At 37.5% G+C, this 15289-nt stretch overlaps 1 protein-coding gene across 1 annotated transcript in view; it reads right to left on the reverse strand.

The window, feature by feature from the left end:
- ITGA8 (integrin subunit alpha 8) overlaps window positions 1-15289 on the reverse strand; it is a 165699-nt gene that overhangs the window by 50619 nt on the left and 99791 nt on the right. The window contains exons 16-22 of the mRNA XM_054593425.1: window positions 14928-14983; window positions 14362-14516; window positions 12997-13134; window positions 12445-12512; window positions 10929-11076; window positions 4997-5089; window positions 472-551 (exon numbers count right to left, since the gene is read on the reverse strand). Of these exons, the coding sequence (XP_054449400.1) occupies window positions 472-551; window positions 4997-5089; window positions 10929-11076; window positions 12445-12512; window positions 12997-13134; window positions 14362-14516; window positions 14928-14983 (738 nt within the window). The remainder of the gene's footprint in view (window positions 1-471; window positions 552-4996; window positions 5090-10928; window positions 11077-12444; window positions 12513-12996; window positions 13135-14361; window positions 14517-14927; window positions 14984-15289) is intronic.

Below are 15289 nucleotides of genomic sequence, written 5' to 3' on the forward strand. Positions count from 1 at the left end.
TGATCTTACCTGCGTCTTGCCTTGGTGCTCACATTAAAACATCAGAGGCTCATTCATTCTTGAAAAGTTGGAAGATTTCAAGATTTCTAATGCACTATCTATGCTTTTTGCAGAAATTTTGTTCTTAGGGATTAGTTGATCCCTAACAGAGAGCCCTGTGGGGATGTAGAGGGGGTGGGGGTGTAGAAGGCTTGGGCAGCGGAATGAGGGGTCATGGAGGTGAAGGGGGTGGGAAGGTGCCCAGAACAAAATTCTATTCTTATAACTTGGCCTATGGAATGCAAGTCTTTTTCAGAACCAAAAATACTGAAAAATAAAAAAACTGTAATAACTGAGAAAAACAAAGGAAAAATGGGCTGTCAAAGTCTGGGTTCTGATTTCAGATGGACTTTTAAGGTGCGGCTGGACAAGTAGCATTTGTTTCACTACAGATCTCTTTAATATTGAGTGTTAGGCATTTAAAGGTCTAACCTTCTAATTTGGAGATCGAAGTTAATGCTCATGTTTGTTTTCTCAAGACGTGGAACTGCAAATCGGAGGCCCAGAGAATACTAAAATAAAAAAAAAACCACACACACACACACAAGATACCATGTTATTACATGGGAGGCAACTTATACATGGCATAAAAATATTTTAAAGTCATCCTGCATTGCTCCACCCCCAACTGCTGTTCCTGCTTCTGCCTCCACCCTGGACTGCTGGGAGCCTAGAGGAAGTCGTGCGGCTGAGACTCTAGGGCCCCAATGCTTCCAGTCCCTATACAATTTGGTTTCCTCTCTTTGTTTCAGCCCACACCAGCTCTTCTCCTGACACCTTCCTTGTGTGCCAAGTGAAAAACAACCTAAATATATGCGAGGAGACTGATTTAGAAGACTGTGATGTTTCTTTATGATGGACATTTATGTAGGCATTGAAATTATGACTATGAAGTCTATGCAATGATGTGGAAAATGCTTCTGATATAATGATGATCAATAAAGAAAAAAGGTTACAATGTTGTATGGGTATTGTGTTTCAGCTATGGTTTTAAAAGTCTGTCAATGGAAGTTATTGTATGGGAGTGAGGGTGTATTGTAAGAAAATATACCAGAATAATACTATAGTTAAGGTTATAGATATGTGAGCTATTTTTTCCACTGTTACTTTCAAAAGTTTTAAAACTCTCTTATTATTTTTATAATTTGGAAATATATTTTTAAAACTCGGAGAAAAATAAATCCAATGATAATATAAACGTGGAAGTAAAAACAATAGCTAAGACATTTAATGCAGTCTACTAAGCCTAACATGCATCATTGTCTCATGAAATCACAACCAGCACTCTCAAAGGTAGGTACATGAGTGTTGACATTTTGCAATCAAGCAGCAATCTGAGGAGTAGAGAGATAAGTCATTTGCTGCAGGTACAGAGCATATAAACCGCAGAGTTGGAAATGAAATCCCTCTGGCTCCAAAATCTGTATCCACTGTCACTACACTGTGAGAATCAAATTTGTAGTTAAAAACTCAGGTTAACATGAACCAGTAATATTATGAACTAATAATAAATTATAATTTTCACCATAAATCATCATTTTACTAGCCCTTACTGAGTATGTTACAGGTCAGGCACTGCCTTCGTATAAAGCCACCAGTGCTTTATTCACATTATTGCATTGCTCCAAACAGGTATTCTCCCATTTCAACATGGCTGACCTCAGGCATCAGCTGATAAATGGCAAAGCTGGGATTTAAGCCCAGGTATGTCCAATTATTAAGCCTACGCATCCTTATGCCCCAGCTATGATGAATACCTTTATTATTCCAAACGTGCAACTTTCTGTCAGATTTCCAGGCCTTTGCATATGCTCTTCTTTCTTCTTTGGAAACCTTGTAAGCCTTTCCCTGTTTTTTGTTCTTGGAGAACTCCTGCTAATGCTTCAAAGCTCAGGACAAGAGATACTTCCTGCATCACATCCTCTCATCCCACAGGGCGGGTCTGGCAGAAATTTTCTCTATTTCCTCTCTCCTTCTTTGTTCCTCTCCTATCACTTAACCTATGATATTGCTAATTTTGATTTTCCTATTGAATGGGGTTTGTATATTTTCATCTTGACACTGTCAGACTCTAGTATCAAACATATAGAAGGGGTGACAATAAAAATTGGTATTTCTCATCAAAAAGATGACGAGAAAGAGCGTGTCAGTGTTTATAAACTTCCAGTGATGGGGGCCTTCCTATATTGTGATGACGCCTCCCTAACCTTGTTGGTCTCTATTACGGAACAATTCAGCATGGGGTGAAGATACAAAGGCGTGACAAATGCATACTAGGAAGAGATGCATGTGATCTTAACTAGAACCAAACACCAGATCGCTGGGCATTGATTCTAAGGAGCCTTTGTTGAACCACTATTTTCTTGTTTTCCTGCTTTAAAGATTTGGCAAGTTTTTACAAATCTTATTGACATATAAATATTTTATATTACTATAGCTATTCTATGAAAATGACACTACTACTTGTAAATCAGAAGTCACAATTCTGAATACTGCCTTGAATGTTTTGTTAAATTAAAACATAAAGTCACGTGAAAACTATTTTTTTAAAAATATTGGGACGGGAATAGATATCCTTGGAGCTTTATAAGGCTTTTTAATATTTAGGACTGCTTTTACATTTAGAATTTTACTGCAATCCACTGAGAGTATTCTTTTTAAAGTACAAAATGAAGTAAATAAATCAAAATGTTTTATAACAAAACAGAATGCAATAAAATTGGATGTGTTTAAGGGCCTTAAAGGGTGAGATAAGAAAGCTATTAGGTTTCTTCCACTATAGACCTCAAAGATAAATGAATAGAAACAATTTACTTCCTTGACTTCTAAAGATTACTTGCTGGTAAAACAGATGGACATCGTTTCACATAAACACATTTTTACCTTCCACTTTGAATGATGCTGGTGGCCAGTTTTTATTCCATGATTATGCTTAGTTATTGATGAGCTTAAATGATTTCTGGTCTAGATTGGACACTTTTAATACTGAAAAAGGAATAAGTGCCCAGTCATCTATATATGCGCACACCATTTCTACCATGTCAATTCATTTCTCTTTTGCCTTAGGGAGAACTCTTCATATCAGATTAGGTGGTTGGATTTTTGTTGAAAACTAGCAAAAGGATTTATTAGCTTCTACATAAAAGGATTCTAATGAAAAATGTTCTAATAGCTCAGCTTAGACTTCCATTCTATCTTTCATGGCTTGGTTTAAATATCTCATCTGTTATCCATTAGTTTTCATCCAAGTACTAATCATAATTTTGCAGACAGGATGTATTCGGGCCTGGTTCAAATCTTGGGTCTGTCCTTCATTACCTGTGTGACTCTAGGCCAGTCATTTGACTTCTCTGAGTCTTACTTTTCTCATTCGTAACGTAGGAGAAACACCTGACTCACAGAGATGTTGGTTGTTGTGAAAATTAAATGATAACATTCAAAAAGCACCCAGTAATGCATTTATAACACAGATGGCTATCAATACATGTTAGCTAATAAAAATGTGTTATAAAAGTTTAACTTTCATTTAAATATTTACTTTTTCTAAACCAAGAAATAGGTTCACTAGACTACAGCTTGGTACCTTTTTTTTTTAACTATCCAGGATCAATGGCATAGTGGGTTTTTGTGGGTATTTTTAGAATGTATAAAAGCAAAATTATTATTCTAGCACAATATCCTAAAGTATGACTTGGGAATGGGCATTTATTGATTGAAAGTTTCAAATGCTCAAATAAGTGTGTGAAACACTGGGCTAAAAGCTTTATTTACTGCAGCATTTCTCAACTCTCAGTTAAAATGCAAATGTGCACCCGAGTGTCCCAGAGGATGTGATACTCAGCAGCAGTGACCACAGAACTTGCCCTTAAAGGCCCAGCGCAAGGGATTAGCACTCTTTGGAATATAATTTGGGAAACTGTTCTAATTAAAACCTATTCAATGATAAATTTTCATGAACTTTTTCAAATAAGCCATTTTATTGATAATCATAAATATCTAATTTAAAATAGAGTAATATATATATTTAGTTCATGTAACAATTATGTAGTATTTGCAGATTTCAGAATTTTTTTTGGACTTCAAAAAATAGTTATTTCTACTGTGATATTTATTACAAGAAGCTCCTATGTGTATACTTACACTGCAATTACATAAAATAAATTTATTGTCCACAAGTAATACTGAATGGGATGTGCTTAAATCTGGAAACAAAGAAAGAAGGAGGAGCAGGAGGTGCTGGTGAAGGAGGAGGAGAAAGAGGGAGAGTGGGAGACTCCGAGGGAGAGTGGGAGACTCCGAGGGAGGAGGAGGAGGAGGAGGAGGGGAAAAGGAAAAACCCAACTCCTTATTCCTTTATAAGCGCATTACAGATCATTATTAACCCTTTCTTTTTCTTGCTACATTTTTCTGTATTATTCTTCAAGTAAGACACCAGGTCTTCAAGTAATATGTGGTTAAGCTGATTCAAAAGCTGAATTATTATAATATTTTAATATGAAAATGCTGTGAATAATATTCATATGGGAGGTATATTGGGAATAAAAATTTAATCATCTTTGCTACGATTTTTAATTGTTCTCCTTAAATCCTTTACTTAATTGTATTTGTTTTTTAATTTAAAGAAAAAAGTTCTAGTGAATTCAAGGAAAAAATAGTCAACAAAAAAAATCCATAGTAAAAAAATAGTATTTATAGAATCTGTTGTGATTAAAAGGTATGTAAGAGTAATGTCCAAGGAGAAGGCATACAAAAGTATTCATCTCTTTGTGTTTTTAATCTTATATTATCCACTCTGTGTTGCTAATAAGGCTAAATCCCACTACCCTGGTAATTTCCTGCCTAATTTGTTTTAATCGCTATGTGCTAAATTGCTGAGTGCTAATTGGAGAGCTTTCCATTAGTTCCCTTTAAAATTCAATTAGACAGAAACCAGTAAGAGCTCCTGGTTTTCCCTTACATTTGTGCCAGCCACCATCGGGTTCCCAAGGTCACACACCACCATTCTGGTTACGTTTTCCATCTTGTACTCACAGCTCAGTGGTCGCAATCCCTGCAACAGGAAAGAACACCGGGGTGGAGTTCAGGGGGCAGAATAAATTACATCCTGTCACAAAAGCAATGCTGTGGGTGGGAAGTTTGTCTTGATTTCAAACACCTGTGTGAATAAGTGTGCCCAAGAATTAATTTGTGACCATCAACTCAGAAGAAAAACTTGAAACAAAGGTTGAAGCTGAACTTTAGAAAGAAACATGTTAGCTCGGTAAACGCATTTATTGTGCTTCCTTGAGAAACAATGCTTCCTATGGTATTTATACAAATATTTTAGATATTATTTTCATTAATGTTAGTGTTAAATTTGGGCCACAAAGATCACAGATAATTCACCATGACTGAACAAATTTATCCTTGCAAAAATGAAATGACAGTAATGTGTATAAATGATCATATAGCTTAATGACCACTTGCAGGAGAACTGCTTTGAACACAAATTTCTATACATCATGGTTCCATTTTGAGATTACAGAATCAAACTTAGTGCAATCCTCTAAATACTTGAGATGGAAAGAGAACACTTTCATGTGTACCCAGCGCTTCCTGTCTCCCTTCTTTCCCCTACATCTTATTCCGATTAGAATATACAAAAACTCAAGTTCGAGGAGGTGCTTATAACTACATGTTGGAGAAAGTCTCAAGGTTACACCAGGGAACAGGGGGAAGAAAAGGAGGTTTATTTTTGAGCTCCTGTTCTCTGCTCACAGCTCCACCTCAGGTCCTCATGCTACTCTCAGCTGCCTAGAAATCCACACCTTGTTCTCTACCCCAAGAGAACATACTTCAAAACGTAACTTCCGTATTTCATACCTAATGCCCCTATTGCCCTGCTCTGCCTTTGGTGATAGCTACCAACATTCACCCATTGTTTCACTCTAACTTGTTAAGTGCTACTAATATATCACCTGTGAGAAAGAGATGAAGGGGTTAAAAAGTACAAATTGGTGCTTAATAAATAGTCATGGGGATGTAAAGTACAGCATAGGAAATATAGTCAATAATACTGCAATAACTCCGCTTGGTGCCAGTTGGGTACTGGAAATATCAAGGAGAACACTACATAAAGTATATGCTATACAACTGAGCACTATGCGATACACCTGAAACCAATATAAAATAATATCGAAAGTAAACTGAAATTGAAAAATAAAAATTAAACTTCTCAAAAAAACCTACAATCCCTCCCAAGCATCTATCACCTATAACCCTCATTCCCAAAGATAAGATTACAAAAATGAGAACATTCACAAAGGAGCAACCTTTTGGGAATTTGTGCTCCATGAGAGGTCCATGAGAGAGGGTTCTTAATATGAGGACCATTTATCCATCCTTCAGCTCTACTGAAATTTCATGTAAGGAATTAATGTGAATTTCTAAGTAAAAATTTCAGAAACCATCTTCCATGCCATCCTTTCCACTTTATTTAGAAAAACTGATTCAAAACCAAAAGAAGGAAAAGCCAAACCAACCCCAGGTATCTTGGAAAAAACTCCTGTAGGTAGATCATCACGTGCTTTAAGAAAATAAGCATCAGGGGGAAGAAGGTTTTGTATCTGCTCTATTCCCAGTGGCTCCGAACAGGGGCTGGCACAGACGAGGGGCTGGGAGATACTGGGCGCAAGTAACTCACACCCTTTCCTAAAGAGGAGCTTTGGGTGAAATAGACAAACACTGACTGTACCATCCTTCTCCTTGATCGCCCTGGTAGTCCTCTTCCTATAGCACCCATCGCACCTCTGTCCCAAGTAATGAGAACGGAGTGAATCACTAATATTGGGGGGCATCATTTAATGCGTGCTTTGTCTAAACATGAATGAATAACATATCAGTCTCCTGATGGAACTAAGAAATATTTTTAATTGATTTTAGTAGGGTAACATTGGTTAATAAAAGTACACAGATTTCAGGGGTACAGTTCTATAATATATCATCTGTACATCGTATTGTGTGTTCACCATTCCAAAGCAAGTCTCCTTCTGTCACCGTTTATACCCACTTTCCTCTGGTAACGTCTAAGAGGGTTTTGTTTGGTTGGTTGGTTGTTTTTTTTTGCTTTATTCCTTCACCAGAACATATTTTAAAAAAGCTTGTAATATTCTCTATTCTCAGATACCTTTAGCACTTATTCAAGTTTAAGAATTCATAACCAACTTTGATTGTACAGAGATATTTTGTGTTGAGATTATTAACTCAATCCTGAAAACAGGAAAAAAACACAGAAAAAGCTTTAAAAAATAGTCCACATATCCCCTGAATATGATTCAAGGATTTAGTTTCTATATAAATATTTTTAGCTTATCTAAAGGTTAAAAGTTATGTGTAACATTTTTTCCAGTTCTCTAGAAATAGCTCTTCCACATCAATCATAGTTCTCTCTCCCCAGATCCCCCATCCTTTTTCTTTTTTTAACCTTTATTTCCTCTCCGAGTGAGAGAAACAATAACTGTTTTTCTAGGTATCTCTACGTTATTTTCCTCCTCTGTTCCAGGAACACTCTTGTTCTAATCCATTTATAGCTCTTAGGGCATCATTCATGCATTTATTCATTCACTGAAAATATTTATGGTGTACCCCTTGCCCTCATTGAATTTTCAACGAGTGTAACAACTACAGTACGTGATCACAAGCAATTCTACTGTAACAGGCAATGGAGACACAATGAATAGTTTGTTAAGTTGTATGGAAGGAGAGATTTGTAGTGGTAGAGGAGGACAAGCACGGAGATCTAAGCAACGAGAAAAGGCACCCTGAAGGAAGTGACATCTAAGCTGCTGGCAGGCAGGGCAGATCCAGGGGCTGTGAACAAGGGCCTGGACCTAACAGCTGAGGTTTCCATCTGAGTTCTGCTTCACAGTAGCCGTGTAACTCTGGGTATGTTACTGCATTTCTCCTTCTCTATAAAATGGAGATGATGATAGCCTGGCCATTTTTCTATAAAGCTGCAAAGGGGATTAAGTAATTAAATATATGCAGTAGCACAGAGCAGTGCCCATCCCAGAGCAATTGTACAAGAAACATTAGGAGTCTTGATCATTAGTAAGCTGAGGCCTAAAGGATGAGTAGAAAGAAGTAAACTGGGTAAAGGGGAAGAGGGAATAGTTAGTGTGTCAGAAAGAAGGAACTGCAGGTACAAGCTCTCTGTGGTGAGAGTGTGCAGGGCTATTACCAGAAACGTAAAAGAAATTCCATCTCTCTGGAATTTAAGGTGTGCAGTAAAGGAAAGAATCAATGATCAGTGATGAGGCTAAGTAGGTACGTAACATAGGGGTGATATAATTAAGGGCCTTGTTAGTCATCTCGGGAATTTGGACTTTATCCTAAAAGCAATGGAGAGCCAGTGAGGGTTTAAGCAAGAGAGCGATATGGTCAGATTTGCATCTTTAGAAAGGGACTGGAGGCAGGGAGATGAGTTAGGACGCTGATACAGTGATCTCAGAAAAAGATCATGCCAGCCTGGACAAAGGCAGTGACAATGGCAGTTAGAAATGGAGAGAGGATGTGGACTGGAGAGATGTGGGGCTAACTCGGGCTTCAGGAATTAGGTGGATGCTGGTGCTACTCTCTAAGATAGGATACGGAGGTGGGAAGGAGGAACGTGAGTGTGGGAAGACGACAGAGTCTAGTTCTGGACACACTGAACGGAAGGTGAGTGTGAGACAGAGGAGTGAAGCAGAGTATATGAGGTGCCTCAAATTGCCAAATTCATAGAGATAGGAAGTTGGATGGTGGTTACCAGGAGCAGGGGAGTGGGGAAATTGGGAGTTGGTGTTTGATGGTACAGAGTTTCAGGTTTGCAAGATGAAAGGAACTCTGTGGATGGATGGTGATGATGGTTGTACAACAATGTGAATGTGTTTTATGCCACTGAATTGTACCATGCGGTGTGTAGATGAGGTGTGATTGAGTTGTACACTTGAAACCTGTATGGTTTTATGAACCAGCATCACCCCAATAAATTCATTAAAAATTAAATTAAAATTGGTAAACTTTATGTTACATTTAATTTACTACAACAACAACAATAATAATATGTGTAACAAAAAGATAAAGCACATAGATCTTTATTCCTAGAAAAATTTAGAAGGAAGGTCACCAAAGGGAAGTAAAAAGGCTGGCTCAGTTAACCTTTCCAGAGAAAGAGATGATCACCATCTGCATTTTTAAAAAATACGAATGTTTTCAACAAAAGAATAACAATACTTATAATCAGATAATCCTAATACTTTTCCCCTTGAGAAGAAATTGTTTAAAAACACTTGAACCATGTCTAAATAAGAAGATACCCAAACCTCAAACCGCTTAGAAACAAAGAAGAAATTAGAATGTGGCTTAGTCCATGTGATGTCTCAGCCCCAGAGAAGCTGATGGCGGAGTAATGGAGGACTCATTTCAGATTATGGATAATGTCTGTTGTAACATTTACAGTCAAAGACAAAAGGGATAAATGTTCTCCCATATTTCCCACACCACAAAATGAACAGTAAACTGATGTTTTGCTGAAAGGGAAACATTTTCATATAGATGCTCTGTTCGAAGAAGTCAGAGGAAGTGTCATGAAAGGAATTGAGGCCAAAATGAGTGGAGCACTGGAATATTTAAAAATGACATACTAGAGCTCATTTTTTGGTTTATGTATTATCTATGAATTTCTTCAACAGAAACTTGTAATGATTATATGATTGTCAAAGATACGTGATTATTACCCACCCAGATTTATTTATTTTTTACCAAGAAGACAATTTAAACAAAACATAAACCCTGTGACTAGAGGTGTGAAGAGAGAATTTTATATTCTTGATATTTTTCAATGCCTATAAAATACCAATATCAAAACAGTTGGTTATCTCTTCAGAGGAATTATTTTTCATTAAGTTATTTAATCATTAGCATGTTCCAGCTTCTCAGAATACGCAGTTTTGGGAAACTCACATGTATTTAATAAATCATAGTCTAATGAACAAATCCACCCACAAGCCGTTATGGGGCACCCACCGCCCGCGCTGTGTGAAGCACCTTGGTGACTGTGAGAGAAAGTTAAACTTGGTCTCTGCCCTTCATTGTGAGTCTGCATATTTCTGAAAATGAAGGACTCTCTCCATTACCCTATAATGTATTTGTAATGGTTTTTTAGACCAAGCAATTATAAACACAGCAGAACCTCTGGATACCCTGAGTGGGAAGATTCATGTTCTGATAAGGAAGGAAAGACTATAAAAAGCATCCATGTCAGTTGAATAAACAGTGGCATTGCAGGTCTGGCAAATGACGGAGGCCTGGCTTTTCTTGGTCCCAGGCCCAAAAAGGTGGACCACGAAGAAAGAAAAATGAATGTGTTTCCTTTCCAGTGCCTGTCTAGGTTGTTATCAGTGCTCAGCTGGGATTGGTTGGACCTTCCTCCATAAGCAATAATGAGAACCAGACCTCCTGAGGCCTACTTGAAACTTAAAGGAACTCAAAACAAAGGCCTGAAAACAGTCAGTGAGGGTGGGAGTTAGCTTGTAAATTTAGTGATAGACCCACCAATTAGTAAGCTGCTTCTTACAGACAGTTGTATTCTCTTTCTTGCTTCAGCTCTCAAACTTTGGCCAATTTACCTCTGCACTATGGCCAAGAAAGATCGTCCATTTAAGATCCTAATACCATTTATTAAGAGCTTAATACTGTTTAAGATCTCTCTCCTTCCTGGCTCATCATGATTATGATTAACAAAGTAAAGTGCCATTTTGTTCTCTTTTATTTAGGAAGAAACTCGCACCTAAGATGGCTCTACTTAACATTGATTTGACTTCCAAAATATACCTACCTCTTTACTACTTCAGATAATTGATAGGCATTACCTTGCTGCTGCGCTCAATCCCAACATAATCTGCCTCTTCTGGAATTAGTACAAAGAGCTCAGCTTCATAGGCTCCTTCTCCTTCATTTCTTGCATTGATTATGAGCATAAGGTGATTTTCATCTCCAATGATGACTTGATGTTTATCTCTAGAAATGCAGTTTAATAGGAATCATTAGATACTATACTTCTCTGGATTCATGAGTATTTTATTTAAGGACTTAACCAGAAAGAAAAGATGGGAGATGTGGAAAATGCAAGACTGGGACAAAAAGAAGATGGTCATGAAGGGGTGGCGATAAGAATCAAGAGAACCATGTCTGGATGGGAAGGGGCGGAAAATGGCGAGAGATGCACTGATAAATGTTTAACAACCAGATCTCAAAAAAACAAAAACAAAATCTGAAAACCACACCTATTTGTAGCATTTGCTGATTCTAGTAGTATGGGTCTTCCTGCTGTGGTCCATTTCAATCTACTAACATACTTAAAAATCTTCCAGCAAAAGTTCTAGATAATTTAACAATTGGCTTACAAGCACATCCCCGAAAACATCAGCCGGAGTAAGATTAGCAGTGGAAAGAAAGGGAGAGGCATGGCTGAGAGACTCCAAGAGGGAGACATGTAATGCAAAGTGGATGTTAAGAGGAAAGAAAGAGGCAGACAAAAGATCACAAATAGCTGCTGGAGGATTGTGAGGTATTTTGAGGAAATTTAATTCACTCCAAACTTCAAATTGAACCAATATTTGGAAATGCCTATTTGACTTCTGACCCTTCTATTGCTTTGGACACTCGCTAACTAACTGGTAAAGTTTAGAGAAAGTCTCCTTGAAAGGAAGCAAGCAAATTCCAAATGCTGGCCGGGACACAGGTGCTGCGGGGTGGGGGCAAAGGGGCATGAATCTGTTTTTCCCCATCAGAGATGTTTTACATCTTAATTTGATTTCTTTCCATATCATAATGCAATGCAATCTCCAGTTGCTGGACTGGTGCCTCCATTACAGGCAACCAGGAAGCCTTTTGATTCTTGCTTGATCTTGTGACACCTTCTGCTTTACTCCATTGAGTGCCATTACATTTTTTTCCCAGCAAATTAAAGTTGAGTTTGTTTTGACAGTTTTAAGGATGTCTTTGAGTCACGGGGTGCCGTGAAAAAAGTTTCTGCCAAGGTGTTGATGGAAGCTGCCTGTCTGAATCCTCTGCCCACAGAACTGAGACAAGTAAATACAACCTGAACCACCTCATAGAGGAGTTTACTTTGAACAAAAACATTTTTTTTTCACTTCTGCTGAAAGATGAAACAGCCCAGGCGAAATCTTGGGGTGTGTCACTTGACACCAATGACAAAGAAGCGACCCAAACCACAGGCTAACCCAAAGTGTAGCCAATCCCAAGAATTTCACGCAGCATATTTTTTTTATAGTAGTTGGAAGTGTATACTTTCTCCAGAGAAGCCCTAAATAAACACCTGTATTCCATTAGATAAAATGTACACGTTTATTTATTTAAACTTACGGTCTAGCTGACAGCTTCAAGTCAGGAATGCACATGTTGTCTTCTCCGCAGTCCACCAGGATATGAGCCTGTTTTGTGCAAACACACATCAGGAATAATCTTGGAAAACCTGAATCACATCCTTCTTCTTGAAAATTATGAACCATTCCACAAATTAAACCAAGGCTTTCATTTCGCTATGCATGCTCCTACCCAGCTAGAAGCCCCATGTTAGGCAGTGACCTCCCAATATAGGCTAGTTTACATAATAGCCCAATTCCAATTCATTCTGAAATGTCTATAAAGAATGTGACTCTGGCAATGTTTTGAGGATTACAGGCTGTATTGCTTTCATTACAGCCACATTTTGAACAAATTAAATCTTGGTTGCACAAGGGGGCAGATTTCCGAAAACACAATAATGCAGTGTTTCAGGAAACATGTTAGAAAAATCTCCCAAATGTTACATGTTTGTGCACAAGGACAAAGAGGGCTAGATTTCATCTTAGGGTCACAGGAGCAGTGCTCAGGGCCTGAATGGGAATATACCACCAAAGGCTGTCGAGGACCTACCTGTTCGGTAACAACACTTTCCCTATAGTGGTTCAATATTGGTTTCACTTCCAGGCCTTCCTGAAAGGTGGATTCATCCAAACTGTAATTCAAGCTAATGTTGATTGGAGATAATTTATCTCGAAATTCAGTTTCATCCTGGGGAAAAAAAACACCAGCTCAAGAAAGGATCTGTGAATTAGCTGCAAGATGTTAGTCTGTGAAATAGGAACTTGACTTTAGCCAATGAAAGTGAGTGATGAAGCAATTATCACCACCGTGAGCTTACTAAATGACGTGGTATGCAGTAGCTAGCTTAATTAATGTGTTCAGAGATGAATCATTTAGAGCTGTGGCTTCACTGAAATACATGCTTATAGAGGTAATCTTCAGATGCCCCAGATCTTCAAAACTCACACACACTGGCCAAAACACAAAGTAAAAAAAAAAAAAAAAATCATATATACAATAAATGTTATGAGACCATTTATGAGTCTTCTTGGGCTCAGGGAAAGAAAACATCTTGATTCTCTCCTTTCTTATCATTTCTTTAAGTTTTCATTAGCATGAGCTTTGAAACAACTTCAGCACATTTGAAGTTTCCTCAGAAAAACCAACAGAACTCCAAGGAGGTGAGTAGCACCAGCAGCAAGCCCTGAGCACACAGAACACCTTACACCATGTGGTGAACATGCCACCCTTCAGTTATGTGCCGGTCAAGGTCATAATGCGACTCAAGGGTCATGAGCCAAGCTTTCTAGAGTGTGTTTGTAAACTTTGCCTTCACCAGGTTTCCCCTCACTAACTAAATCCATTAAAGGAGGAGACGAAATAAGAATACTAACAACCTCACAACTGGTAAGAAGATGAAGTAATTGTATTATAAATATTTTGGCTTTTTAAATTTCACAGTACGTTTGGAGTTATTGTTTAAAGTCCACTGCTTTAAAAATATAATTATAAATGACTTTTAATAAAGGCTTCGAATTCCTAAACACTTTCCTGAGTTGCTCCGAAATGCATGTTGATAAAATCTGGCCAAATAAACTCATACACATAGGAGAAAAATTCAAATAAATTGTGTTTAACATTTACGTTTTTTTGTGTGTGGGAGAGGCAGTTAGAAATGAAAACCACCTGAGTTAGTGCTAGTATCAAGATTGTGAACAAAAAAAAAAAAAAAATCCATGGGAATTAAGAGCAATACAACAGTGGGTTAGTAAAAGGAAGTTAAGCTTGAGATGGCAATAAGCATCCTTAAAATAAAGTTTCCTCCAATAAAATGAAAATAGATATGGGACATGTATGATGGTTAAATGGAGAAAAAAAAGTTTGGAATTCGGTTTTGAATGTGAGAGGCCAGAGAGGTGATTTTAGAACACTTACTCGCAGGTAGACCATGAAGTCTTGGCATTGGTGGAATTTCTGCCCCCTTATCAGGAGAGGGAAGGTGAGATGTGATTGATGGTTATCAAGGAAGAGCGTGCGTTTAATGGCTCCTTTTTGCTTCAGGGAATCTAACTGCACCTCGGCAGTCAGGCCTAAAGAACAGAAATTAAGTAACTATAAGCAGGAAAGGAAAAGTATTCAGTGACTGCAGCATTTTATCAGAGGCATGAGTTCCTACTTCATTTTGCTTATTCAAGAAACATTGTTTTCATAGTTGGGATCAAAAACAATACAGGAGCTGAGAAAAATTTTATGAAATACTCCCCAAACTAAAAAAGCTGTTTTTAAAACAAACTGCCATTTCCCCACAATTATTTGTTTTTAAAGATAATATTAATGCCAATTATTTGAGTAATGTTTATATAGAAGTTTCCATATATACACTAGAAATCTTGGTATTAATAAAGGGCTCATTGAAAGTTTTATGTGGTGTGTCCTGAGAAATGCTTATGGTTGACTTTACTTAGTATATTATAGGAGTATAAAAATGAAGACATACTCACCTATTGTGTTTGAAATGCTCTGGCCTTCTACAGATGCACATACTCTTAAGGAAAAGCTATGGAAAATAACAGTCAATAATTTATTGGTTAGTAAAGTTTTGAATCTGAAGTAGAGCTTTCTTTACCTCACCCCAGATATATGCATCCATTGTTTTCCTCTATACTTCCATTATCATACACATGCAACTAAAGAAATAAATATGCATATATTTTTATAAAAAATACATGTGTGTGTGTGTGTGTGTGCGCGCGCGCGTGTGTCTATATATATATATATATATTTATATATCTATATCTCTTCCTGGTTGGCCACAACACTAATAAGATTAAGATTAGCTATAAACATACATACACTATTCAGA

The sequence above is a fragment of the Pteronotus mesoamericanus genome, unplaced genomic scaffold, assembly GCF_021234165.1.
Source record: "Pteronotus mesoamericanus isolate MK-2021 breed Mesoamerican mustached bat unplaced genomic scaffold, CSHL_Meso_final contig_130, whole genome shotgun sequence".
In the NCBI taxonomy this organism is placed as follows: Eukaryota; Metazoa; Chordata; class Mammalia; order Chiroptera; family Mormoopidae; genus Pteronotus; species Pteronotus mesoamericanus.